The sequence below is a fragment of the Castor canadensis genome, chromosome 2, assembly GCF_047511655.1.
Source record: "Castor canadensis chromosome 2, mCasCan1.hap1v2, whole genome shotgun sequence".
NCBI lineage: Eukaryota > Metazoa > Chordata > Mammalia > Rodentia > Castoridae > Castor > Castor canadensis.
Window position 1 is genome coordinate 11663654 of NC_133387.1, and position 26021 is coordinate 11689674.

Consider the following 26021-nt stretch of genomic DNA (forward strand, 5'->3'; position numbering starts at 1 on the left):
TTCTGTGTTCTAGAGTTTGAACCAGATTTAAATGATTTTTCTTTTCTTAAGCCCTTGCCCTTTTATGATTCTGATGAGAACACAACCAACAATAATAATGTTTTGTTTTTAGAAAACTCCCAACAATCTGACAACATATATTTGTTGTGGTTGATTGTGGACATTTAAATATGAAAACAATTAACGTGCATTTGTACAGAATATGACAAATGAGAGTTTTGTGCTGGCCAATTTTTCATTGACCTGCCTTCAGGAACACTATTATAACTCAGGCTTGCCTCCCAACTTGTTTAAATGGGTTGATTTCCCAGTATTTATGTCAGCAGGTTGACTGATGAGAATGACTTCAGTGCAGCTCAAGAGTCCTGTTCTATTTTCCCTCCTCCAGGTTTCATTTTTGTGCTGATTCAGATGTGGGCTCTGTGCATTCAGCCATCCAGTTAATATATCGAGACAAGAAAGCAGTAACTTTGGTGATTACATGAATTGTAGAGAAAGAATCAGGGGGTGTTGCGAATAAATGTTTACTATGGGAACAGCACACTGGGTATGATTTTCTTCTGGGTCCAAATATTAGTACTTTGTATTTCGAATAGCTCTTTCATGCATCCCTACCTGTCTTTTCTGTAAACTAATTCTTATTTTACATCCGTCTGAAGCTTGATGCTTCAGACGGATGTAAAATATCATTATCCTCATTGTGTAGATGAGAAAAATGAGACACACAATACCAAATTGTCAAATTTCATATTATCTAACTTGGTCTTCTGTGCTAATAAAATGAATTAATTCCTGTTTATTGATGTAGTCTATTCTTTAAGATTGGGACATGGTGAAATAGCCTGTCACAAAGTTCTTTTTCTCAATGAATTTCTCCCAAAATTGGGCAGGCTCGAAACAGAGGAGATAGAGAATAAACACCTCAGCAATTAAAATTATGTTGTAAGAGCCACCTAGGATATTTCTTTCTACTATGTGAACTACAGACACACAGCTAGTATGTGTACATACTGCAGGATGTAGTTTAAGTGTAAGTTTGTTCACTATTAACGACTTATTTCTGGGGTGATTATAAACCGAATGCTATCGTTCACCGTGATTCTCAAGGAACTTGTGGAAAAATTCATACGGGTAAAACAGATGCACACAGCATTCATGATGAGGAATAAGTGGTTCAAATAGGGTTTTAGTGCCTAGAGATGGAAAGATGAAAAAGAAAAAAATAATAATAGAGGTAGGATGGTTTGGTTTGTAGGAAGTTAAAGCCGCAGGCAGTTCTCTCAGCAGTAAGATGCCACTTTGTTTTCTAGAATATTTGGAGGTCAAATTGTGAAACAATCTGAAAGTATTTGGAGAATGCTAGGTTTAAATTTTTTAAAAGGGGAGATCAAATGAGGAAACACCCAGTATTGAGGCCTAAGGAGAAGCATCTGCACCGAGAGTTTTACATGTATGTCTGTGTACCCAAATAAAGTTAGTAGTGACATAAATGTTTGCTTACCAATAAAACATACTTTGCTATATTTCCAGGAAAAATCAATGTACAAATTACATAGAGAGCAGGTAACAGATTGTAGCAGAGAATTGCACAGTATTTTCTTTCCTCTTCCAGAGAAGAGAGTAGAATTGAACTAGCAATAGAGAAGAAGATCTTGGCTTTCAGAAGATTGATTATAAAGCAGCTAAAGATGAGAGTAGATCAATGCTGAATACCCTTTGGCAAAATAAATATCTAGAGATGATTGTGTAGAATGAATTTGCCCTCTCTATACATAATTTCTACCCTGAGTTTCACTTAAACTGTAGCGGAAAAAAATATGCAACTATTTGTTTCAGTTAATAATGCAGAGAAAAGACAATAGGATTCCAGTTCTGACTCTAGAATCAATGATTTAAATGTTACTAGGAAGTCAAATGGATTCCCATCTGTGTAAAGCAGATTGGTGGATGAAGTCTTAAGAGTTCCATCAGTTCAAAAACTGTTGCTGCTGAAGCCACAGAGGAGTAAAAATCATAAATGCCAGGTGCTTAGTTTTCTGAGGAGACATCCCCTGCCTTCCTAATGTCCTGTGTAGCAAAGAAAATTTCCCCTGAGCAGCAGTAACAGGATGAGAATCAGGGACTTTTGTGTGGAGGCTGTTGGGGGTTGATCTTTGCCTCACAGGCTTGTTGTGATGTATGACAGGGGCAAGGGGCTTTGGACACTGTAGAGAAAGACGCCCTGCATCACGGCCTTACCACCATCTTCCTCAAGGGTCTCACTCACCTGAAGCTACACCAGGATTGGAACATTATTATTTTCCTCATTTGCCCTGAGACAGAACTGAAGTTCTAGCTACAGTCAACCAACACTTTGATGATGATTCATTTGTGGTATTGAGATTTCCAGGACACCTCAAGGCCAGCATCACACCGAAGCTGTGTTCTCAACTTAAGTGCATGGTTTCACCGTAGGGAGTCAAGCTGGCTGTTTTCACTCATCTATTTTCTGGACAAACAAACAACTTGTCCCTCTCACTATCCCTAAACTTATTTTTCTTTTGTGAATATATGTGTATCTTAAATAATATGCTTGGAAAAAAATTATTAAATAAGAAGCCTTTCTGATTTTTATCAGCTTCAGTTGATAATCAGTTTTTATTTTGAACCATTTAGAAAATTATTTATATACAACACTCAAGTAACAAGTCTTCGAGAAAAGACAAACAAGTTGTGGAGAGTTTAAAATTTGACATATAATTAAGGAAAGTACAAATTGAAACCTGTGACATTTTAGTTGACTTGTATTATACCAAAGGCTGATTTTTCCATGAGTAAGGATGAAGACTTTTTATTTCCTACAGCCTTTCATGGTGCAAGCTAATTACCACAGGAATTAAATGCATAAAGCTAACTCTTATAGGTGGATTCAGTACTAAAGAGGTGGGAGATCTAGTTTGTGCTTGTTGGGTAAATTGAGTATGGACCAAGAGGCACTGACAGTCTACTCATTCCATATCTGATGCTCCTGCAATTTTGAAGTAAATATAAATACATTTCTCACCTCCCTTCCCATTCATTTCTCTCTCTTTATAATGAATGACTTTGCATAAAATAATCTCAATGTTTTTCATCTTGCATTAGTCTTTGTTCTTTATTCTCAGTGGTAGAATTGTACCATTTTGTTCTGTCTTCCTGGGAGCCTAATTAAAAGCATTTGAGATGCAACATACATGGCATTTCCCCATAACACAGAACTTCCCCCCCTGGTATTCCCAGAATGTGTTCTTTCTTTAACATCTCCCCCTGCTTCAGGGGCAATTTCAAACCACATTGTTCACGAAGCTTTCCTAATTACATGCACTTCACTTTCCTTTGAATTCTCAAAGTGCACCATGCAACTCTTCGATATATATACCAACTAGTGTCATTCTTCATGCCTACTTCTAATTCTCTTTACTACGGTGCACTTGTCTCAAGGAATTGGTGCCTGTCATCTGCCTCCTCAGCATGCATATTTTATGTAAATAGCAACACTTTTAAATGAGCAAGTATATTTTACCCACATGAATTCTATAATGGGACAGAGTAAATTATGGTAAAAGATAATGAAGCAAGAGCTCATTACCATCACCCTTTAAGACAATTAAAATAATGAAGGGTGTTGAATTTTAAGCTTGAAAATACTTATAAACCCTGCTAGAAGTTGATAGAGTTTAAATGACATGGTCTACAATGTGACTATTATGAAAGAGAGTTTTATAGTATGTGGGTATGTGTACGTGTACGTGTGAAGAAGGGACCACGTAGGGAGTGGCAGTGGCAAGATTTGTAGAAATCCGTTCCTCACTGGACTTTCAGATGCATCTCCTGCTCTCGTGGGGGCTTTTGCCTAGCTCATTTCTTTACTGTTCCAAGCATGAACCACATTCAAAGCCATTCCATTTAGTTCCAACTTGCACATGTTGAAAATGTTAAACATACACACAAACACCCTTTCATTTGAGGCATTTTAAGAGCAGGTACCACTATAAAAACAAAGGCTAATGAAGTTTGTTTCCTCATTACCAGATCTTTACTCTTGAAACCTGTAATATTTGTTTTGCAAAAAAGAAGGAAAACAAAAAAACCCGCCTTCATCTTATTCTACTATTTCCTATGAGGCATTCTTAACAGTATTATGTAAGTGTAAAAAGTAGGTTTATGGTTTGTTCCAATTATTTTGTATGTTTATTTTATCCACTTAATTAAGTTATATATGTAGTTTACAGGCCCTTAGGTTTTTCTCCCTATCCTTCATGTAAAATCCTTACTACTAGATGATTAATTAACAATGATTAATATTAGGGCTCCTTATCAAAATGGCTCCTTCCTTTTCATATTTAGACCTTACAGAGTTCTCTAGCTTTATCAACTAGAGGAAGTAACTGAGAAAGTGGTTACTTAATCTTAGGAAATTGGGATATTTACAGGTGGGTAAGAAATGGTTTACCTCAAGTCAGAGAAGATGGAACAGAGAGCCAGGCAGGAAGAGGAAAAGAATTGTGCAAGCTCTTCAAGAAGCAAGTTGCCAGTGAGAGAGAGACTCAGGTGCTGGATCAGATGCAGAAGAGATTAAAATGGTTGGACTTTACTGAAATATTTCAGTGATTCTTGGTAATGCAGAAAATGAGTAGTACAGTACAAGCAGAAGCCAGATTCCTGTGCCTTAAGGTGGTTATAGGGAGCGGCATGCATGTGAAAAGCACAATGACAGCATGTTATTAAGCTTTTTAAAAGAATCCTATCAGTGATGCAGAAGATAGATAGATAGATATCAAGATTTCTTTATCAAGGAAGCAATTATGTCCAAGATAAAAGAGGTTTATGTAGGCTGAAAGATCAAAAGGAGTCAGAAAACCCCAGAGACTCAGGGAGAGACAGAAGGAATGAGGAAAAACTGGATAAAGTGTGAACATGACATTCTAGGAGAGATTGGAAGAGGGAGGGGCCTTATTATTTAATGTAGAGGCCAGGAACAAAATGAGTGGATGCTGAGTTATGTAATAAGGTGAAGACATTTATAGAAGATGACACTTGTGATAAATGTCCTTACCAGTAAGCACAATATAACATCAATGGGTATGGCACTGGGTTGAAGTTAGGATTTAGAAAACTTAAAACACTTACCAAAAAGAGTGGGTTAAAAAAGTTGTATAAGTTTACAGCCACAGAAAGAACTTACTGTTGAATATAAAGGATTATTTAAATCCATATTTTTCTCTAGGAGAATGTAGTGGTAAATAGTGGACAGAACAGATTGGGGCCACAGGTTCTGGGCAAGTGTAGTGTAGCTACCAGTTCCCAAGTGCCACAACTGATGACTCCATCAGTTGTAAATAAGATCACAAAAAATCAGGAAACAAGTATTCATGATTTTGATTTTCTTAATTATTAAAGAAGATGAAATTTCACTCTTAGAATACTGCCTCTCGCTGACAATCTAGTATGCTGCTTTGTATCGAAGTCTATGGAAGGAGTGTCAAAGAAATGGAAATCGTGCATTCCTCGTCTGTGATGGTACATTTCATATCCAGCCACTGTTTCTGATTTACCATTGTCATGCCAATCACAAATTATTTAGTTTTTAGTTCAAATATATAGTTAGCTCTGTTTTCTGCTTAATTTTACCTATGAATAAATGTTTAGTGAGGAAGACAGGAACAGCAGAAGAAAATGAGAGTACTGAATCAACAAGTTCATTCCACTTGTACCTAAATAATCAAAAAATTCAGAGAGATGCTGACATCACTTTGCTATGACAGTCAATATTCCCCAACAAATTAAAGACAAATTTAACACAAGTTTCTTACCTCAAAGTCAATAAATATGTTTTGCCTATATTATTTCTCACTAAGAAAATGCCCCCTTTGCTTGGTCTGGTCTGGGTCCCTTCTTTTTGTCTGTAAGCTCCACCTAGGTGATGTTACCATGAACCAAAACTTTAGGTAAATCTACTTCTCAAACATATATTCCCACCCCTGCCCTCTCCGACTTCATTTGCACAGATACTCCTAGAATATAGTCTGCACCACAGTGGTGAACTCCATCTGCTTTGTTGATAATTTATCCTCCTGTCCAGAAGAATACATGATACAGCATTGTTGTGAGTAAATATTTATTGAATGAATGTCTAAGAACCTTTCAAACAGATACAAACAACCTGATTTTCCCCACCTGCTGTTCTCTCTGCTTTCCCATAGCAGCAAACCATCATCTGCACAGTTACCCAACAAAAATCCTCAGACGTGTTCTCCCCCCTCCCTGTCTCCCCTACCATGATTTGTCTGATTCTAGTCCAGTTCATCTTCTTAATTCTGGACTCCTGCAGATACTTCCTAATGATCACCATATTCAATCATTCCTCATAGATCAACCATAGCAATCTTTTTAAAGCTAAAGTAAAACCATTTCCCTCCCCAGTTTGGAACCTCTAATGGCTTTCCTTCATACTTAGAATAAAAGCTACATGCCTGTCTATCGCTTATGCCCTCCTTTCCAGCCTGGGTATCATTCCTCACTGCTAATCACTTGACACTAGTCTCACTGACCTTTTAGTCCCTGGATTAGGCCTTTTGACTTGTTTTTCCTCTGCCTGGAATACTGTTCCTCATATCTTCCAGTGGATCGTGCACACTGGATTATTTGAGTGTCAGCTTAGATGTTACTTACTCAGGGAAATTGTTTCTAGTAATTAGATCTGAATTAGCACCTGGCCCTTCCCTCCTAACAGACTTCCCGGCACATCACCCTGTTTTATTTTCTTCATTGCAATCAGTACTATCGGAAATCCTCTTACTAAATTATTGAGCATCTATCTTCCCTTTGCTGGAAGGTAAACTTCAAGAGAGTAGCCTGTGTAGCTTTCTAGTATGTGATCAACAACTAGAGTTGCTCCCTGAGGAGCATAAGCACTGCGATAATATTTGCCTAATGAGGAATCTCCCAAACAGATTCCTACACCAGATCAACTATTTGAGTGCTAGAGGATTTGCTCTAAGACATAATCCAAAAATGCTCTAATGAGGTTGGTTCAGATGGGAAGCACTGAAGTTAGATTATCAGGAAAAAATATTAGTTTACATTACAGCCTTGTAATCCTGATGCTTGAACTGCATCATTAGAAATGAAAGCTTTAGCTGCTTTTTTTTCCAAGAAACAGGACTAATGGACCCCATTCCAGAACAGGAAGTGGAGATGGCTCTAGATTGGTATCAGGCCATGGCTAGGGGACTTAATCCAAAGACTGGATGATGTACAAGAGGGCACCTATGAAGAAATCAGACGATGCCTGAGATTAATCTAAAATGGTAATGTCTGCCAAGGGAGACCTCCTTTTTCTCTAAAGTGACTAGTTACCAAGTCATTTGAGAAGTCCCTTAAAATGAAAGTCGTAAAGGAACACTGCTCATGAGGGTGATACACTTCTGCTGTGCCCAACAGCATTTTTCCTTAAATGTAGGAATTTTCCTTATCTGTGGACCTCAGCAGCAGGAGATAGGCTCTGGACTTAAATCCATAATAAAATCAAATCCTTCATTCCCTTAGATTCATTATTTTCAGAGTCATGCATTATTCAAGGCCAGTGCCCTAGAATGTGCTGGTCATCTGATGTCCTGAATTCCACAACTTCAGTTTTCTGAGTCCCACCATATTTTTATAGGCTTCTTTAAAGGGACAGTTACATCACAAAGATTTTCCTTGTACCTCCAAACACATGTAATCTTTGATTTCTCTGAATTTTTGGAGTACTTCTTGTGTGTCTCCTTAAAACAATGAAGCCATAAATTGTAATGTTTTATATAGCGTTCCTATTCTCCTTTTCCCTAACTAGTTGTAAAGTTTGGATGGAAGAGGAAGGTGGGTTTAATTATAAGTTTTGCTAATTACTAGTTAATGATCTGGTGATTCACATTTCTAAGCCTAAATTTTCTCATCCCCAAATTTGAAATAATGGTAGAGAAATTATAACTATATTATAGGACTATGGAAATGATTAAATGAAATACTATAAGCACAGTGCATAGTGCAGAGTATAATAAGTATATATTGTTAAGGTGATGGCTTTTATGGATACCCCAAAGAGTCCAAGAGTGGCTCATCCTAAATTGACTATCTGAAATTCTAATATTGATGGCATTCTTAAAATGTTGACTGTCATGAAGCCAATGAATAAATGTAGTACCAAAAATTCAGCTGTGAATTCACGCCTATATCCTTAATTAAGAAAAAGTTAACAGTGGAAAATCACTTCTGAGTCTTATAAATAGGAAATTGGATTTCCTAATGGGTAATTTAAAATACTTTGGGAGCATAAATACACCTGGAGCACTCAAGCTGTAAGTTGGTGACTCAGAGAACAAGGGCACAGAATCCAGAAATAAGCAACAGCAAATGGCCACTTAAGCTCTTAAAGAGCAAATTACAGAAAATAAATTAATTCATTTAAATATGCATGAACCTCCTGAGTGGGGAATGTGCTGAAATGGTGCTGAATGATTTCTTTTGTTATGTGTGTTCAGAAGTATTAATAATGCCTCACTTTGTGCCTGCTACCCTTGGGTAGAACAAATCCTGGAATCTTTTAAATTGTTTCTAAAGTAAATTGGATTTTAACACAGGAAATTCTAGTCAAATTACACATTGGCCTCATTGATTTGGAAAAGTGTAAGTTTATCATAGTTGGATTCCTAAGGGAATGGAAAGTGGTTTTGATTACATTGTTAGAAAAGGGCTTTGTGAAGGCTGACATAATTTTGCAGAAAATTCTTCCAAGTTAGAAACTTGGCAACTTTTTTGCCTAAAATTTGTGTTAAGATTTAACCAACTTCTCTGATGCAGTGTGCACAGAATCCATATACTCAATGGTAGACTACAGGGTATATTTAGAATATTTAACAGAATTATACTCAATTTTTTCTAGCTCTCATCAGTTGTTTTAGTTGTCGTTATGGGAACCACAGACACTAAAATCCTGGTATTTTATGTACTTGCATACTTAAAAACAAATTTTATGGTTATATAATTGAATAAATAAAGGGAAAGGGGCCATGAGACAAAGGCAGAGACACCACAAGCAGTATTCTGCTGTATTCTTAAAGGAGAGGGATTTAAGGAAAATGCTGTTTGCCCTGCACTCCCTGACTATTAGGATGGCTTTCTTTTATGGGATGATTTCATTGTGATGCCAAGGCAGTGAAGGTGAGCTTGGTGACATATCAAAAACTAGAACTGAGGATACCTGAACTATGGGATAGATGAAGCTTAGGAGAGAAATTGGCAGCCCTGCCTGAGGACAGAATCAAAAGAAATGCCCAGAACCATCAAATGAGGGGGCAGGGATATGATCGTGATTTTCTAAACATGGAAAAATATTAAATCTATTCTAAGTCTGTTATGATGCCCATGTATTTCTGTGAGCTTCTATTATTACAGTAATTTGTGTTTTGCCTTGGGGATATTAATAGGATCAAATCAAGTGAGTTTTCTTAAGTTTGGAAAAACATAGTTGTTCTCACAGTGTTTTAAATAATGTATAACCTATGAGTAAATGTACATATCCCTGAAGCTGAAAATTTCCTTTGATGCCAAAGGCTCATTATCTACAAGCTAATTTTTTTTCTTCTGGAAAATAATGTCACAATTACAGTCTTTGAAGAGGAGTGTTTTGGAGCAGCTATAAAAAGAAACAGCACTTTCCAGAAACAAGGGACACCATTTACAAGAGTATATCATGATAGGTGGAGGGGACTTTATATAGCTGAGGTGTACAGAAGGGGAGGTGGGAAGATGAGCGGTGATGCTAGAACCATGGGTAGGACTGGATCATGAAGTACCTTGTATACTACAACAGAAAGGTAGGATTTGCTCTGATAGACAATGTGGGAATTTTTAAACGAGGGAAATCATCACCTTTGTGTTTTTCAAAGATAATTCTAGAATCATTATATGGGTTGGATTAGAGAAAAATACAGTCAATAGAATTTTTCCTTTTGTAAAATAAGACTAAAGGGAGCTAGAACCTGATTTAAGTCATCTGAATAAACACTTAAAGGAAGCACTTCTCACTCATTCTAAAACAATAAAGTCTCAAGCATATTTTTTTAAATGGAGGCTACATTAAATATCTTTTGAAATATGTATTGTTCTCCCTTCAAGTTCCAAATTCACTTTCCATGTCTGCTTATGTCTAAGGGTGTTCTCTTTGTCAAGTTGTGATATGCATTACTGGCTTCTTCCAGCAAACACAAACTTAGCATATCTCTACTCCTTGTGAGGTATAACAAGCCTTTATTTCTGTCATTTATTCTGTTCTGTTCTTCTGACCAAACGTGATGACCCAGTGGTCTTTTGTCTAAGACTAATCACTTTTGTTTAAGAAGTGATATAATTTGAAGTCTAAATGCACTACAAATGAAGCTCTTTTGACATTAGAAAATCATCCCAAATACATACCCACAAGCTACTCTCCACTCCTGCATTTTACACTACCTGATGCTGTGGATACAAGGATTATACTTGTAGGTCGAATTCAAATATGACCTACCCAGAATGAGTAGTTTAATGTATACTTATATTGGTGCAAACTATTGATGCTTGTTTAAAGGCATATATCCTATAATAAGTTGAAAAGCTATATCTTCAAGAACTTTCAGTATAAAGTATTGTTCCATCCAATACTACGTTTCTAGTGATTAAATTGCTTTCTTAATAGCTCTGTAAGATATTTTTCTAATCAATGCACATGAGCCCATCATCAAAACTAGAATTTCTAATTCTGAGCCAAAACAGTTGGAGGCCAACCAAATCAGGACCTTTAATAAGGTTTATAAGGAAAAACTATCAATCATGCATCCTTCCCTTTTAGCTGTACATGCATTATTGAAAATTTTATCAAGTTTTTATACTAAAAAGCCTTTTAAGAAATTTGAATAGTATACATATTATTATGTAGTATTATCTAATCAAAATTTGATTTGTAAGAGTAAATCAGTTAATATATCCATAATTTTAATCCTGTTAACTTTGAAATTGACTGATAATTACTTTAGAATTAGAGGCTCTAATTTGTACATTGGTAATATGTTTCCAATCACAAGTCAATGTAATAGCAATAATAAATTATAATTCTATCATCATTGAAATTATGATGGACAGCTGAAGTAGGATTATTTTCATCAGAACTGAGTATCAAAAATTTTCCTAACTATTACAACCTTGTGAAGTCTCTGAAGAGTCAAGGTTATGTTTAACACTGTGCTAATCAAGTCTTATAACTGGTTCCCAGTGATTTTGTTTTAGTTCATGTTTGTGACTAAGGACATCTTATTAGCATGACTGTCACTGTCAGCTAAATTTCCGAATACCAAACAAAAACACTTTGTAAACCACCTGAGAGCCAAAACCTTTGCCATGCAGCTTTACCCATAGTTATACTAAGTGCCCATCTACATAAGCAAACAGGCCAAAGAAAGTACATTCCATTATCCTAGAATATTTCTAATGTCATGTTTTAAATATGAGCAAACAGGATAGGTTAACACAAAGGATTTTAAACATTTTAACATTTTCTTAAGTTGCAGAACACTTTGCCCAAGAAAACTTACCTAGAACTCTGAAGCACAAAAGCACTTATAGTGACTTACCACAGTTAACAAACTCACTGTCCACTGATTGCTAACTTTATGTATGGCTGTAATTTATTTTCTGCAAGAAATAATGTCTAATAAATACTAAGTGAGTGCTACCTTATATGTGAGAAACTCTTTCGAGTGCTTTCTGTGAATTGTCTCAGGTAACAGACTTGTCAAGTACTGTTTTAAGGGTTGGAACTGAGGTACTGAAATACTAACTTTCTTACCCCAATATTATGTTAGGATTTAAGATGTCACCAAAGGCTAATGTATTGAAGATTTAGTCTCAAGCTGATGGCACTATTGAGAGACAATTGGATCGTGGTGGCACTGACCTCATCAATGAATTAATCCATTAATGAGTTCATGACTGAATAGACTGTAAGGAGTGAGGGACTAGTTGGAGCAAGTAGAGCACTGGGGTTTACCCTTCAAGGGCATATTTTGTCTCTGGATTGCACCCCCCTTCCCTTCTTGCCTCCCTCTTCCTCTCTTTGTTCATGCTAATATGTGTTGTTCATACCTTTTCATCAAGAAAACTCAACCATACTTAATAAACACAAAAAATATGCGTGCCTTTATACACATAGAGAGAGAGTGCATGCATGCACGCATGCCAGAGAGAGAGAGAGAGAGAGAGTGAGTTATGTTTCTTAAAGACTAATGTGGTTGCCAGCTTTTGAAAAGTGGTTGGATCATGAAGGCTCCGACTTGATGACTAGGTTAATTCACTGATGATTCATAATACAATGACATTATTATGAAGTGGGGCCTACTGGGAGTGGTAGATCACTGGGAGGATGTCCTAGAAAGATAAACCTTTTCTCTGGACCCACTGTTTTAATTTCTCTGCTTCCTGGCTGCTGTGAGGTGAGCAGCCTCTGCCACTTGCTCCCACTGCCATGATGTTCTGCCTCACCTCAGACTCAAAGCATTGGAACAGCCAGCCATGGACTGAAACATCTGAAACCTTGAGTGAAAATAAACCTTTCTCTTTTTAAGTAGTTTTCCTTTTGACAGGTATTTTGTCATAGTGACAGAAACCTGAATAACACATCCAAAGTCAAAAATCCTGTAAGCAATAGAGCTGGGATTTTTTTTTTTTTTTTCTGGCCATCTTACTGTAAAGTCAATGTACTTACCACTCATGTACAATCTCCTATCTAAAGTAAAGACAAACTTTTGCCAAGTTCTCAGATTTCAGAAGGCTGCTCTGGAGATCTTTATCTCTGACATACTTGAAGAGAATTTTGCAGAGATTAGCTGCCTGATGCCTTTCTAATAAATTAGCCCACAAGGAAAGAATTTTATCTTACTACCTCTTGGCGTATTTTTTAAGCAAATCCAGGTATGAGAACTTGGTTCTTAATCTTGGCTGCATAGTGTAATCACAGGGTTTATAGCAAATACTGGTGCCTGGGTACCCTGAGCATGGATAGGGAGGGGTCAGTTTGATTGGTCTCAGGTGTGGACCCTCTGCTGTTTTTTTTTTTTTTAATCTTAAGTTTGTCAGGGGTTCCCTGTGCAACCCAAATTGAGAAATGCTTCTTTGAGGCCTGGGCTGCCATTCTGATGTGTTCACTCATGCACTTCTCAGAGTGTACCTGACATGGGTGCACGTTGGCAGTGTGAATGGGCCACCAAAAGGAAATTATTCTGAGTTTTCCTGTAATTGAATCACTTAGTATTCTTGAGCTTTTGATATCTTCATATCATTCTCTAGAGCCAAATAATTCCCTAATAATTCTCAAATGGGTCTTTGAATAACAGTATAAGTAGTCTCATTTATCAGACATATATATTAATGATCCCTGGCCTTACACCTCGTTTGTGAGTTTAAAAGCTCAAAGTTTAGAAAAGCACTGTTTTGAACCATGGAACACTGGGTTGAACAAGGATAGCTGTGTAGAAAGGGAACATCTGTTTATGTTAACGAGCCATAGTGATAAAGGAAACCAGTTACTTCCTGAGGAGAGCTTATATGTTCTTTAGTAGCCCACACTGTTACTCTGCAGCCTCTGGAGGCCATGTTACATGTGGCCCCTCCCTTAGGACTTTGAGAGAGTGAAATGATCAGTGTCCAGGGAGGGACTCATAGCCCTGGCAAATATAAACTATTAAATAAACATAATACTGATTTATATGGCCATCACTGAGTTATTATTGAAATGGGCATGTAGATTGATACTTTTCTGTGCTTGCATGAGCATGCAATTATGTTTCCACCTAGTGTAATTAAATGTATTCACTTGTTTTCTTGGAAACAGAATAGATTACATGCCATCAAGTCATTTTCATTTCAGAAAACAGTCTTTTAGTAGCATTAAAACATTCCTCCTCCTCCAAAAAAAAAAAACTCTCATCCCCTCCAAATATTCATAAATTGCTCCTCCCCTAATAAGATTTTGGTGTCTTGTGATTTCTTAAAATCATGATTGTTTAATTCCAGTAAGTTCACTATGCTTTCATATTTCGTGTTCTTTTCTAAGTTATAAAATCAGATTTATATTGTGGCTTATTCCTTATTTTTTTTCCTTTCTATATACAGATAACAATTATAAACTTTTTCTGCATAATTTCACAGATAAGTTTTCTTATTTCCAATAATTGTGTTTCAATATGAAATAAGTCCTTGGGAGCCTATTTGCCTAGAAAAGTCACAGATTTAGGGCAATCATAATCGCTATGCTTGAGGTGTAACTTAATTTGTACCAATAGCCTGTAGGATTTCTTTTAGCCAGAGAGCAGAGGGTGGAACTCTCTCTTGGATAGCTTGCTCCTTAGTAACTGCTGGCTATGAAGACATAGAACAATTAATATTGAATCAGAGAATCACTAAAAATTAATTAAAATAAGGCAAGAAAAATTAATTAAAATAAGGCAAGTGTATTATTGTAGTTATTGAAATTATATTGAATTGTACATTGACCTTACAGTATATTTGGGGAACCAATCTGTTTCTCAAACCTGGGACACAGAACAAGAATAATGGTGTTGCTTTGACAGTTTGTTTGTTGGTTTCTGATACGGGCTGTTGTCCACCAGGACTTTGAGAGAGCTATGGGTCCTTGTTGGATTCCTTTCAGTACCTCAGCTCCTAGATAATTGAAAAACAGAATCACTGCGGTCAACTTTTGGTATTGTGAATCAGGACTGGTATATTACATCCTTCTCTCTTTGTCCAAAGTGCCACTTCATTCTAGCACCTCACTGCTTCTGGATGAGAAACATCTGTCTCTGCATTCTTCCACACTCTTGATTTCTGTCACTGCAGTCCAGTTGGCCATATGGATGAGAAGCATGAATGGCTGCTTGAAGCAATAAGCTTTACGGAGGAAATAGAAAGAGAACATCTCATCTCTCCCCTGTCAGCCTCTTCAAGTACTGACTCAAAGAAAGGGCAAGAGAGATTAACCATCTCGGATGGCCTAGATGACTGTCAGCTTCAAGAGTTCAGCAAAGCACCAATACAGAGCATAAATAGCCAAGAAGGCAAGGACTTCAGGGAAACTGTGTCTTTTAGCAGTCCAAGTTAAGAAGCAATTTCCTGCATGGAGAAACTTATGTTGGCCAGTGGCCATGACAATTAACTGCTAGTCTTAACCACCCCAACTGTATATGTTTCAGAATTTACCTGCTAAAAAAAGTCAGTCCAGTACACATACTGTTGAATATCTAATCAGCTATGACTTCTGGGCCAGTACTTTTACTAGAAAGTGAAAAAAAAAATTCAAGCATAGGAAGAAAGATAGTAATCCTATGGCATAGTTTGAGCTATTTTTTCCTCTTACAGTTCCATTAGTGACCTCTGCAAAAAGGTTAATCAATTAGTCAATCAATGTGTAATAAAACAAAAGTCTGGGTTTCAGGACCAGAAGCCCTGACCTTTTGCTTGCTTAAATACATTAACTGATTTACAGTATCTCCTTGCTCCTGCTCAAGGTGACAGGCGCCCTCCTTGGCATTATGGTCTGTCTTTACCCTTCATCCTTTACCTTCAGTAGACATTAAGCTTGCTTCCCTGAGGAATATTATTTAACTTCCTAGGTTAGGAGATGAGATTTAAATGCCATAAAAGCATTCCTCTGGTTGAATGAGACAGAAGTCCACAGGAATGATTTATTATGTATCACTTTATCAGTGGACTGTTTTTGTCTTTCAGGAGCAGACATACTGTACTTGACAACAAACTGAAATAGATACCACAGAATAAACAAAATTTATTTCAGCAGTTTAGCCTTTGTGGGACCTAATAACATTCTAGGAAAAATTTTAATAAAACTACAAATTGAAGTTGTGTCCTGCAATTGCAGAAGAAAGTTGCCACTGAACAGTGATTTCTGCTTTTAGATGAATGTGGTTTTCATAGAGTCTCACACAGTACTTCACTGAGCTTGGCAGTGACAGCAAGACTTAGGAGCAAAAGATCGTTGTTGGACCTGTAGTGCCATCTACAGAACAGACTGAGTAGTGTATGCTCCACCTCGTGTGTGCTTTTCAGATAATGTAGCCACAAGGGAATTAAGATGTTTCTGTGTTTATAGTTAGCTGTGTACATACAGTAAAAACTTTGTTTCTACATTAAAAATGGTTGTGTACTTGCAAAGTGTTATTTTGCCATACTTAAATGTCTGCTTCCTAGTATGTGTGAAACCTAGGATTGATCCCCAGAAGAAGAAGGAGGAGGAAAATTTAGACTAGAAGGATCCAGAGATATGTAAATTAAGATCCTCTTAGTATATCAAAACATTTTTTTTTGTGATGGCAGTTTCATGGATAGTTATATGCTTCCATAATATGTGAATGTCTCTTAGGCCAGCTAAAGACACTTTTCCTCATTTTAAACTTGGTTTTGTCCAAAGGACAATGTCTGTGAGTTAAGTCAACATCTCTGTATGACACCTGCCTCATAGTGTCAATGAACGGATTATACATTTACTCTAAAACAAAGCGGAAGGACCATGGATAGTTGATTAGAGTATAATTTGGTATCAGATAAATCTCAAGGGCAAATTCTCACTCTGCCACTGGACTCCTTGTAACTTACTTTCTAAGTATATGCGTATGTTCATATTCAGATACATGAGTTCACACCTAATTTGTATGTGTATAAACACATGCACACACATATACACATATATTTAGGGGGTGTCCGTATATCAGGAGCCATTGTGCTAGTATTGTCAAAGATAACCCAAATTAAATAATTTAAAGGCTTCTATGACACATTTGGAGAGGTAAAACCTGTATAATAAACAATTAAGATGTGAAAAATGCTGTGGAAGAAATTGACAAATTAAAAATATTTAGGTAACTTGGGAAGGTCACATTAAATGAGGTCTCCTTGGAAGATCTCTTTGAGAAGGTAAGATCTAAACAATGAGAAAGATGAGAGAGAGAGAGAGAGAGAGAGAGAGAAAACTATGAGAACTGGGGGAAGAGAATTTGAAAGGAGCAAAAAGAAGCCAGGGACTGACTGATCTGGAAAATGGACCTGAGATAAAGGAAAACCTGGTAGGCCTTGGCAGGATGTGTATTTTATCCTAAAAGCATAGGGAACCATCTAATGATTTTACCCAGGAAATGATACATGATTTACATTGGGAAAAGATTGCTCAAGCAGAGGTGTCTCAGTAATTATGCCTCCAAAATATTTCTGGGATCTTCCCCTCATCTGCAATTGTAATGCTCTTGCCTCTCTAATCCTATCCTCTAGTTGTTTTTCCTTCAGATGTAACCTTTACAAATCTGCCAAGCTATCCAGCACATCCTGTGACTCTCCTACTCACAAATCTAGTGGATGCCCGTTGCCTGCACACAGGATGAATCCAGGCTCATTAGCCAGATTATCAAGTCCTCTAGGGTATGGTCTGACTTTTAGTATCCATTCCTTTCTATTTTGTGCCTTGTGCTTTTTACTATAGCAGCAACAAGTGGCTTTCAGGTCCCCACGTCTCCCATGCTGCTCCCACCCCTTGTTTGTATCTCTGCTCCTCCATCTACCTGTATGCACTCCCTCTTCTAGGCCAACTCTCCCTTTCTTAAAAGAGACTTTCTCCCTCACACAGCTACAACCCAGAATTCATAGTGTCATATGTGTGTTTAAAGTCCTTACATATTTATGAGTTTTTCTGAGGACCTGCAGGAAAAAAATGCATAACAGCTAAGAAGCTTTCAATATATTGAATGGAGATTTTCGAGATCATCTTGGTCCAGTACAGAGCTAGCACAGTGTCTGAATCTTTAGCAGACAGTAGGTGCTGACCAAGTTGTCATTCACACTAATTCTCATTCCTCCCCATCTCCCTTTTCTATTTGGCAAGCTCTTGTTCTTATTTATCATGTCCATGTACTTCACAGTGGGTAGTCTGCTGCTGGGCCTCTCAGAAAGAAGTCAAATCCTGGATCTGCCTCCAGAGGGCTTGGAATCTAGTGGAGGAGCTCAGACTTTCATAAAACAATGAACAACTGTACAAATGCTTAGAATGAAGTGATAAATGAGGTGACAAGTAGAAAGAGCAGAACTCTTCAACTGAAAAGAAAGTCTCAACTCATTTGTTTCTTGGAAAGAGAAAAAAAAAAGGCTGGAGAAATATTTTCCACTACTAAGTCTTCATTACTTTTCCAAAGTGTCCTGCAGCATGCTTATTAATGTATTATGAAATTTTCATGAATAAATAACTAATGTCTCATCTCAAATATGTGAACAAAAATTGATTTTTCAAGATTTTTCTGCATACTTCATTTTGTGTGTTACCTCCGAGAAATGATGTATAAAGTTAAATATATTTATAGAATTGACGTTTCATAAATCCTATTCTATACATAATCATGCTTAACTACTGATGAAGGTAATAATCCATTTATATTGCTATAAAATATCTTCAAACAGATTCTAGTTTCATAATACATCTGTGGTCAAAGTTTTTTAAGTCTAAAAATTTTTTTTAAAATTAATTACAAAATTACAAAATTTACAAAAATTAATTTTTGTAAAAATTAATTTTAAATTATACAAGAGTAAAATGTATTCACATTGGATTTTGAGCATAGACTTTGGAGTTCTATCTTAATTGTTTTCACCATAACATGTTCATTATCTAGTTTCCCAGCAGTCTAAAAACATTCAGTTGCTAAACATTCAAAGCACAAGGGATTGTCTTTTTTCCCAAATAAGGAATTGTTTTAAATTCAAGTTCTAAGAAATACACATTTAAGCATTGTTCATCTCAATAAGGCTAGCAATCACTGTGCCGGTGTGTGTTGTTTGATATGAAGAACACTGTAGTCATGTGGAAGAGGTGAGATTTTTTTAAATACATGAGAAAGACAGTATATAATGAAATAGTCTGTTGCATATTCCACAAAATATGCAACAAGAAGTACTGTAGTAGAAATCGCTGTCATGTTTTGAGAAGGCCTCACAATACAGGTGTGAGCTAAGCTGGTCCTTAAAGTTAGGTAAGATGTAGATGAATACAAAAAAAAGAGAGAGGTGGGAGAGAGAAAATAAACATTCCTAACAGGAGGCAGGAACGAGCATGCTGGCAACTGAGCAATCCACTTTTGCCTTCTACTTGAAATATTATGGAACTGAATTACCATTATTCAGGCTACAGGTAGGCACTCCAGTCAGAGCCATTTGTATGCTACTTTGTATACAACAGTTCTGAGGGGTACAGAGATCTCATCATCCTATAGGGAAGACCAGATCCAAGTATAGGATAGGAAAGCGGGCAAGATAGTGACCTAGAAATAGCACCTGTGAGTATACAACTAGGAACCACACTTTTCAGGTTCCTGATGATAATCTCAACTAGAATGCAAACAGCAACTAACAGTTCATGCACTTTATACCTCCTTCCCCCTCCCCACGACATTCTTCAGTTTAACCTGTGTAGTTGAGATTGTAATATTTCAAGCATGCAATGTAACAAGATGCTAAATTCCCCCACAATCTTTTTATAGCTACATTGACACGACTCAGTATCAAGGCCAGTCTAAGTGACTTTGACTTCACTTAACAAGACATACTCTGCAGCCTTCCCCCAGTCTTTACACCAGGTTACAGTAAAGTATGCAATTTAAGCTTTGCTAGAATTTTACCCTTTAGCAACAAAACAATTTTGCTATCATTTTGGCATTTTATTATTTAGTGTTTATTTTCAAACTAACATAAATCATCTATTCATATATATGCAGATGAAGATTCAATATTCTATTTTTAGCACATGAAAAGAGAGAAGAGGAAAATATCAGCCCTTATCAAATGCACAGTAAATCCCTTGAACAATCCTAGGTGCTGTAAACTCCACATGAAAACACCTTGTATACAACTAGTATCATTTTCAAATTAAAGGTTGAAAAAATTTGCAGGGTCCCTAAACTTTTACGTACAGTAGAGAGGATGTAAGCACCTTAATTATGTAACAAGAAGTGAGCAGAAATTAATTTGGTATATGGTCACTGAGGTGTGACTGAGTGCATGTGTGTGCAATCACACACATTTCACATATTGTGAAAGGGAGGCATGAGACATTTCCAAGTAGAGGAAGAAAGGAAGGTCATCAGTGTTATATCAAAGACTCTCTTTAGTGCTTTTAGTGTTATTTATGGTAATCTCAAAATGGTGCCATGTAAAAATGAAGATGTAGAAACTTCAATGTTAATTGTAATCATGAAAAGAAACTGATGTAGAAATCACTAAGTAAAGCCTGGTAGGAAAGAAAGAAAAACCACAAACAGGAATAGGAAGAGGATTGAGAAATTAAGCTTGCCTCCTTCAGAGCAGGGAGGAAATGAATGGAAAAGCAAGGTAGTTTTTTCATGATTATGTATTTTGTGTGGTTGCATAAGCTTAAATCCCAAGAATTAGCAACTCAAAGGATTTGTGCCTTTGCTGGTCCAAAGAAATATGACATATGATTATATTTTCATTGCAGTAAAAGTATTCCATCCTCTTTTATGCCTCTATATGTGTGTGATATGCTGAAGACAGAACATATATTGCTCATTTAAATGAAACATGAACAGGGGCAGCCATGTACATTAGATAATAATGTTAGAGAATTATAATCATCCTCAGTGTTTCTGTGCTAAACTGATTCTGAATGTTCATAGCTGGTGGTTACCATAGGCTATGATTAAATAAATGGATGCAATGGTAATTGTAACTGATGAATGACTGATGATTCATTCTGAACCCTTGGAAACAGCCTGTGGCCCATTGGGAATGTAACCTCTAACCAGAGAATGAGAATCAGTCTAAAATGTAGGCACCAGTTTGTTTCTTGGACTAGTTGGATGGAGTTAGGGGATATGACATGTTCTGGGAAGAATGGAGTCACTCTGCCTGTCCTGCCTTCTCCACATTTTTTTTCTTTTCTTTTCTTTTTTTTTTAATGCTTTCTGGGTAGAAAGAGAGCCCAGAATCTCAGCATGAGAATTTAGAGAATCTAAACAAGTAGTACTTCATTACTGATTTCTTAACAGTACCCATATTACAAAGTGCAGCTGCCCAGGGGTGAATTTGCAGCGTTTCTCTCTGGGTTGAAGAACCATTGACCTACATTTTTTAAATACTTTAGTGTTACTGTATTTCCTAAAGTTTTCCAACTGATTAACTAGCTCACCTAATGCACGGCAGGTGATATGGTTTCTCAGCATCTCTCTGAAGTTGTGTGTGCTAATCAGACATTTTATGTGAGCCTATGTAAATTCTGTTCTCAAATAAATATCTCCAATTTCCTTAATGATCCTTCATTTAACATTTTCTCTAGATACCTTCTACACACTGTCCTATGGACATGCTGCAGTTTCAATGTCACTTTTCTAATGTCTGGCCAAGAACTAAAATGATACTCTAAAACTAAATTGATGAGTCCATAGATTAGTGATTTGCTGCTGCTCTTTTTTGAACACTACATTTGTATTAAAATTCAGCTCTAAATTAGCTCCTACAGTAAACCACATAATTAATAGTATCAACTCTCATTGAATTCATATTAAACTAAACCTCTTGTGTTTCCTTTATATGACATACTATAAGTCAGGCCTCTGACACCCTGACCTCATGTTATTGATGTTTGAGATTTAATTGGAAGATCTTATTACTATTTCTGTTTCATTTTATCTTAATAATTTTCTTGAGCAGGGGAATTTTTCTAAGTATGTCTTTATTTGTTTTTCATGTGCCAGTATATGTTCAATAAAGAAAAGTTGGGATATCATAAAATCAGGAAAAGTCTGTACTTAGAGTTAAAAGTTAATCTCATCAGTAATCATGTCTTCCAAACATAAATAATATTAACAGTTTTATTATATTTTCTCTTATTTTTCTTATGTACTTAGTGATACAGTGTTTTCAGCTTTTACACATTGTTTTAAAGCAGACTTAAAACTATATCATATCCTGGAAGACAGTCCTCATAGATATGCATATCATAGATGTACAGGTGTTGCCTACATAATATACCATGTAATATAAATATCTAAGTATTTGTTTCTGCTTTCACTGTTATAAATAATACTGTGATAGGCATCTACTTGAGTGATGTTTTATCTTCACTTATGACTTTCCTTTTATAATAAGTGTTCTGAAGAGAAATTCTGAGTCAAAGATAATGAATTCTAAAATTCCATTTCTACCAGATGGATGCAGAGACAAAAAGACAATGGACAGGTAGCATTCTTGGCCCCTGGGCTTCTGCACTCTTCATGTCCATTATCATTGCATCACTGCTCCTGCGTGAGTCAGAGGTGGCAGCTGGAGCTCCATCTCAGTATTCCATGAAGCAGCACGAAGTAGCAAAAGCATCAACAGTCTCTTTAAGGAAAAGTCCCTTAAGCTGCTTTTCCACCTCTGCATTTAGCTGCTTTTCCACCTCTGCGTTTAGCTGCAAAGGAAGCTAGGACATGATATATCTTTTCTCAGGAGCTATGTGTGTGGGTAAATATCAGTGTTTCTATTATTCTAGACAAAAAGAAAAGTGGATATTGGGAGATTATGAGCAGTTTCTAAAAACAAACAAACTCCTCAGGACCTTAGGATCTGGGTCAAAACCAAAACCTGTGAAAGATTGTTGAGTCTGTTTTGAATTGAATTTATAGATCTTTCAAGCATATTTTCCTAGTAACCACAAATTTCATTGTGCTATTTTGTCCATTTCTTTCTTTTTTTCTTTATTCATTTATTCATATTCATTGTTTGTGCCATTTCTCCCCCTGTCCCCCACCCCTCCCTCTCCCCCGAGGCTATCCATTTGTTTCTAAATTTATCCCCTAACTTAAATTCTGATGGCATCACAGAAATTATTAACTCACCACATGACAACTGTTTTTAGTCAGACTAGGTATGACCCAAATCTAAAAACAGTATCACTTTTATTCTGTTCCAGATGCAATCTACTACACTAGAGAAAGTTTGTTTAGAAAGCATTGTGAATTAAAAATAAAATTCATGTAGAGTTATTAGATATGTAGTGCAAAAGTAGAAATATCATCATTCTATAAACTATGAAAGTCAAGTAAAGCTCCACTGACTAATTAAATTTGTGGTTTTCAGTATATTTTATACCAAGGAAAGATGGATAGGATGAATTGAGTCATATGAACTAAAGGCATATTCGCAGGTTGATGAGAGCCATTGATGTATATGTACCTTTTGGCTATATTGGAGGGATACATTAATTCAGTAGAAACATGCTTCCTTGCTAATATTTTAATAGTATAAATATGATAATGATCTGTCTTAGAAACTATGCTTAGCATACTTTGTTGCTTTATGTCTAATTTTAAGTAGAGCATTAAAGAAATGCAGTATTGTAACTCTGCCAATATTCTGTCTAGAGAGAGGTCTGTTGTCATTTCTGTCCAGTAAAATTTTTGTCCCCAAGAAAGGCAGGATTACAATTTTTTCTAACAGATTGAGTAGGTATAGTATATTCTTGGTTATCAGTAATTCATGTAGCTTTGGGAATTTGAATTGGTGAGTATTCACAATGTGGAAAAAGCATGACACAAACCATAGGAACTCAGTTACCTAAAAGAGACTTTTGGTGTGTCTAGGCAGAACTGAGGACATCCAACTGAACTTCCTATGAGCCATGGATGACTTTTTTCCTGGATTCTTGTGTGTTTTTCTCCTGGAATGCACATGCTAACTTTAAAAATAAGATTATTTTAAAACTCCATTTAAAAAAAGAATCTAGTAATCTGCATAGTGATTTTAAATCACCCGTTCATTACTCAAGGAGATGAATCTGTGTCAGGTGCCATACTTTTTTTTTTTTTTTAACCTTACTTACTTTTGTTCCTTTAACTTGAATATGAAGAGAAGATTGGGTAGAGATTTTTCTTGCCCCATGAATCAAAACATCAATTCTGTCTGAATGTGAGAACTGGGAAAGGTAAGCCTGTAAGTTGCTCAGCAGTTTGACTCTATGTGCCAGAGTTCACCAGTTCCTTGGCTCTGGGCCTGCTCAGTCTGCCACAGGGAATGAGCTGACAATTTTGTGACACAGTTGGAAATTCAACTTGAGAAGGATAATAAAGAATTCAGAAACCCAACGTATATAAATGAATTTGAAACCAAATGTTATTTTGTTTTTACACTTAGAAAAGAAGTTCACTTACCCAATGTGAATTTGTTTAGTTTCTGTCAAATATGTTTGCATGTCATGCTAGAGCTCCATATTGTTCAGTTTCTTTCCAAAACTTATTTCACAACTGTTAGAATAAAATTAGGTTCTGGAAATAAAGGACAATTCTGCCTTCTGCTCTGCCTGTCACTGATAAAACCATTTGAAAGTGGATGAATATGTCTACATATCTCTATTTGGTTCAGCCACTTCTGACTACATTGCTTTTTGCTTCCCCCACACACACCACCATTTTATTTCTACATTTTTAGTTTTATCTTATTATATAATAACTTTGTACAGAAGTATGCAAAGTTTGATTCATATAACAATTTCAGGAAATGATTTCATTAGTTTGATCTACTGTGAAGAAATTACCCATAGTCTTGAAAACTAGTTAAGGTGGTGGTCAGTGCTCATGGAACTGATGTCCCATGTCCCATGTCCCAGTTCTCAGGGCTTTTCAAAGAAAGAGAGGAGGGTATATATCCTTTTCTCTGGGCTATGAACAAACTCTCTCTCTCTCTCTCTCTCTCTCTCTCTCTCTCTCTCTCTCTCTCTCTCTCTCTCTTATTCTCTCATTTTTTGAGATTTTTAAAATACAAGGACTATGTAATTCTATTTATGTTGTGCCTGTGTCCTGGCAACCTGATCAGCATTCATTCGGCACAGCTTTCCCCTGGTCTAGCATTATTTGGTTTTTATCTAATCACGATTGGTTTTCCTCCTATATCTAGAAGCATAATATATCACTTCATAAGTAGTTTCTATGCACACACCTGCCTTTTAAAAAGCATAACCACTTTTTCTATAATAATTGAAGGAACCTATTTGCATCTCCCCACCACATCCTCAACCCCTTCAGGATTATCCAAAGGAAACCCTATATACTGTGTACAAGACAAGTGAGACAACAGACCCTTGTAGTTGTTTGTTTGTTTGTTTGTTTAGTCTATCTACTTGAGCCTAGCATAGGAATAAAAATGCAGTGACTGCAGCCTCTTTCAAAGGTTGTTTTAAACAATTCAGAAATATCACTACCAAAGGATATTTAGGAGACTAATGCAATGTAAAACAAATGAAGAATGACTTTGGGAAGGGTGCAGAGATAACTGGAGCCTTGAGTAAAACAAGAAAGAGGAGAGAAAGTTTAACTGGGTATAGTTCTTTTTCAAGCCTCTGCATTATCTGTGTTCCTTTGAATGCTAACCTTCTTTGAATTATTCCTTTATTGCTGTTCACACCCATCATATTGATCTAGAAAAGCAAATGGGGCAGTTAAAATCTCACTCCAAATTGGAACAGCCTCTGGACTGATTGGTAGTAATTGTAAGGTGGCTGAAGAGGAAGGGATTGTGCTTTATTTCTTATTGACCAGAAGTGTGTCTGTCCAATTAGTCTCTGCCAGATTTGAAAACAGCAGGTGCACATTGTAGAGAATGTAGCAACTGAGGTTTTGTGCTCCTATGAAGGAAGGAAGACTCCTGCCCTGAATTTATCACCACTGAATTGTCGATGATTTTTCAAACTCTGCTGCTAAACATTCACTCATTCTGACATTTCCCTTCAAATCAGAAAGCCAGTCCTTATGTACAACTCTGGGAATTATAAAGGATTCAAAAATTAACAAATATGCCATTATCCTGGAAGTTTCCATCTACATGATGGCTAGAATTTTTTTGTGTATAGAATGTGTATTTTAAGTGTGTGTGCTTTTTTATTTTGCCTTACA

At 36.4% G+C, this 26021-nt stretch overlaps 1 protein-coding gene across 3 annotated transcripts in view; it reads left to right on the plus strand.

Moving 5' to 3' along the window:
• Tpk1 (thiamin pyrophosphokinase 1) overlaps positions 1-26021 on the plus strand; it is a 300962-nt gene that overhangs the window by 236221 nt on the left and 38720 nt on the right. The window contains exon 8 of one of the 3 annotated variants that reach the window (XM_074061390.1): positions 389-18285. The exons of the other annotated variants lie outside the window; for them this stretch is intronic. Coding sequence (XP_073917491.1) covers positions 389-444 — 56 coding nt within the window. The 3' untranslated portion in view covers positions 445-18285. Of the gene's footprint in view, positions 1-388; positions 18286-26021 lie in introns of those variants that run through there. 3 annotated transcript variants of the gene reach the window in all.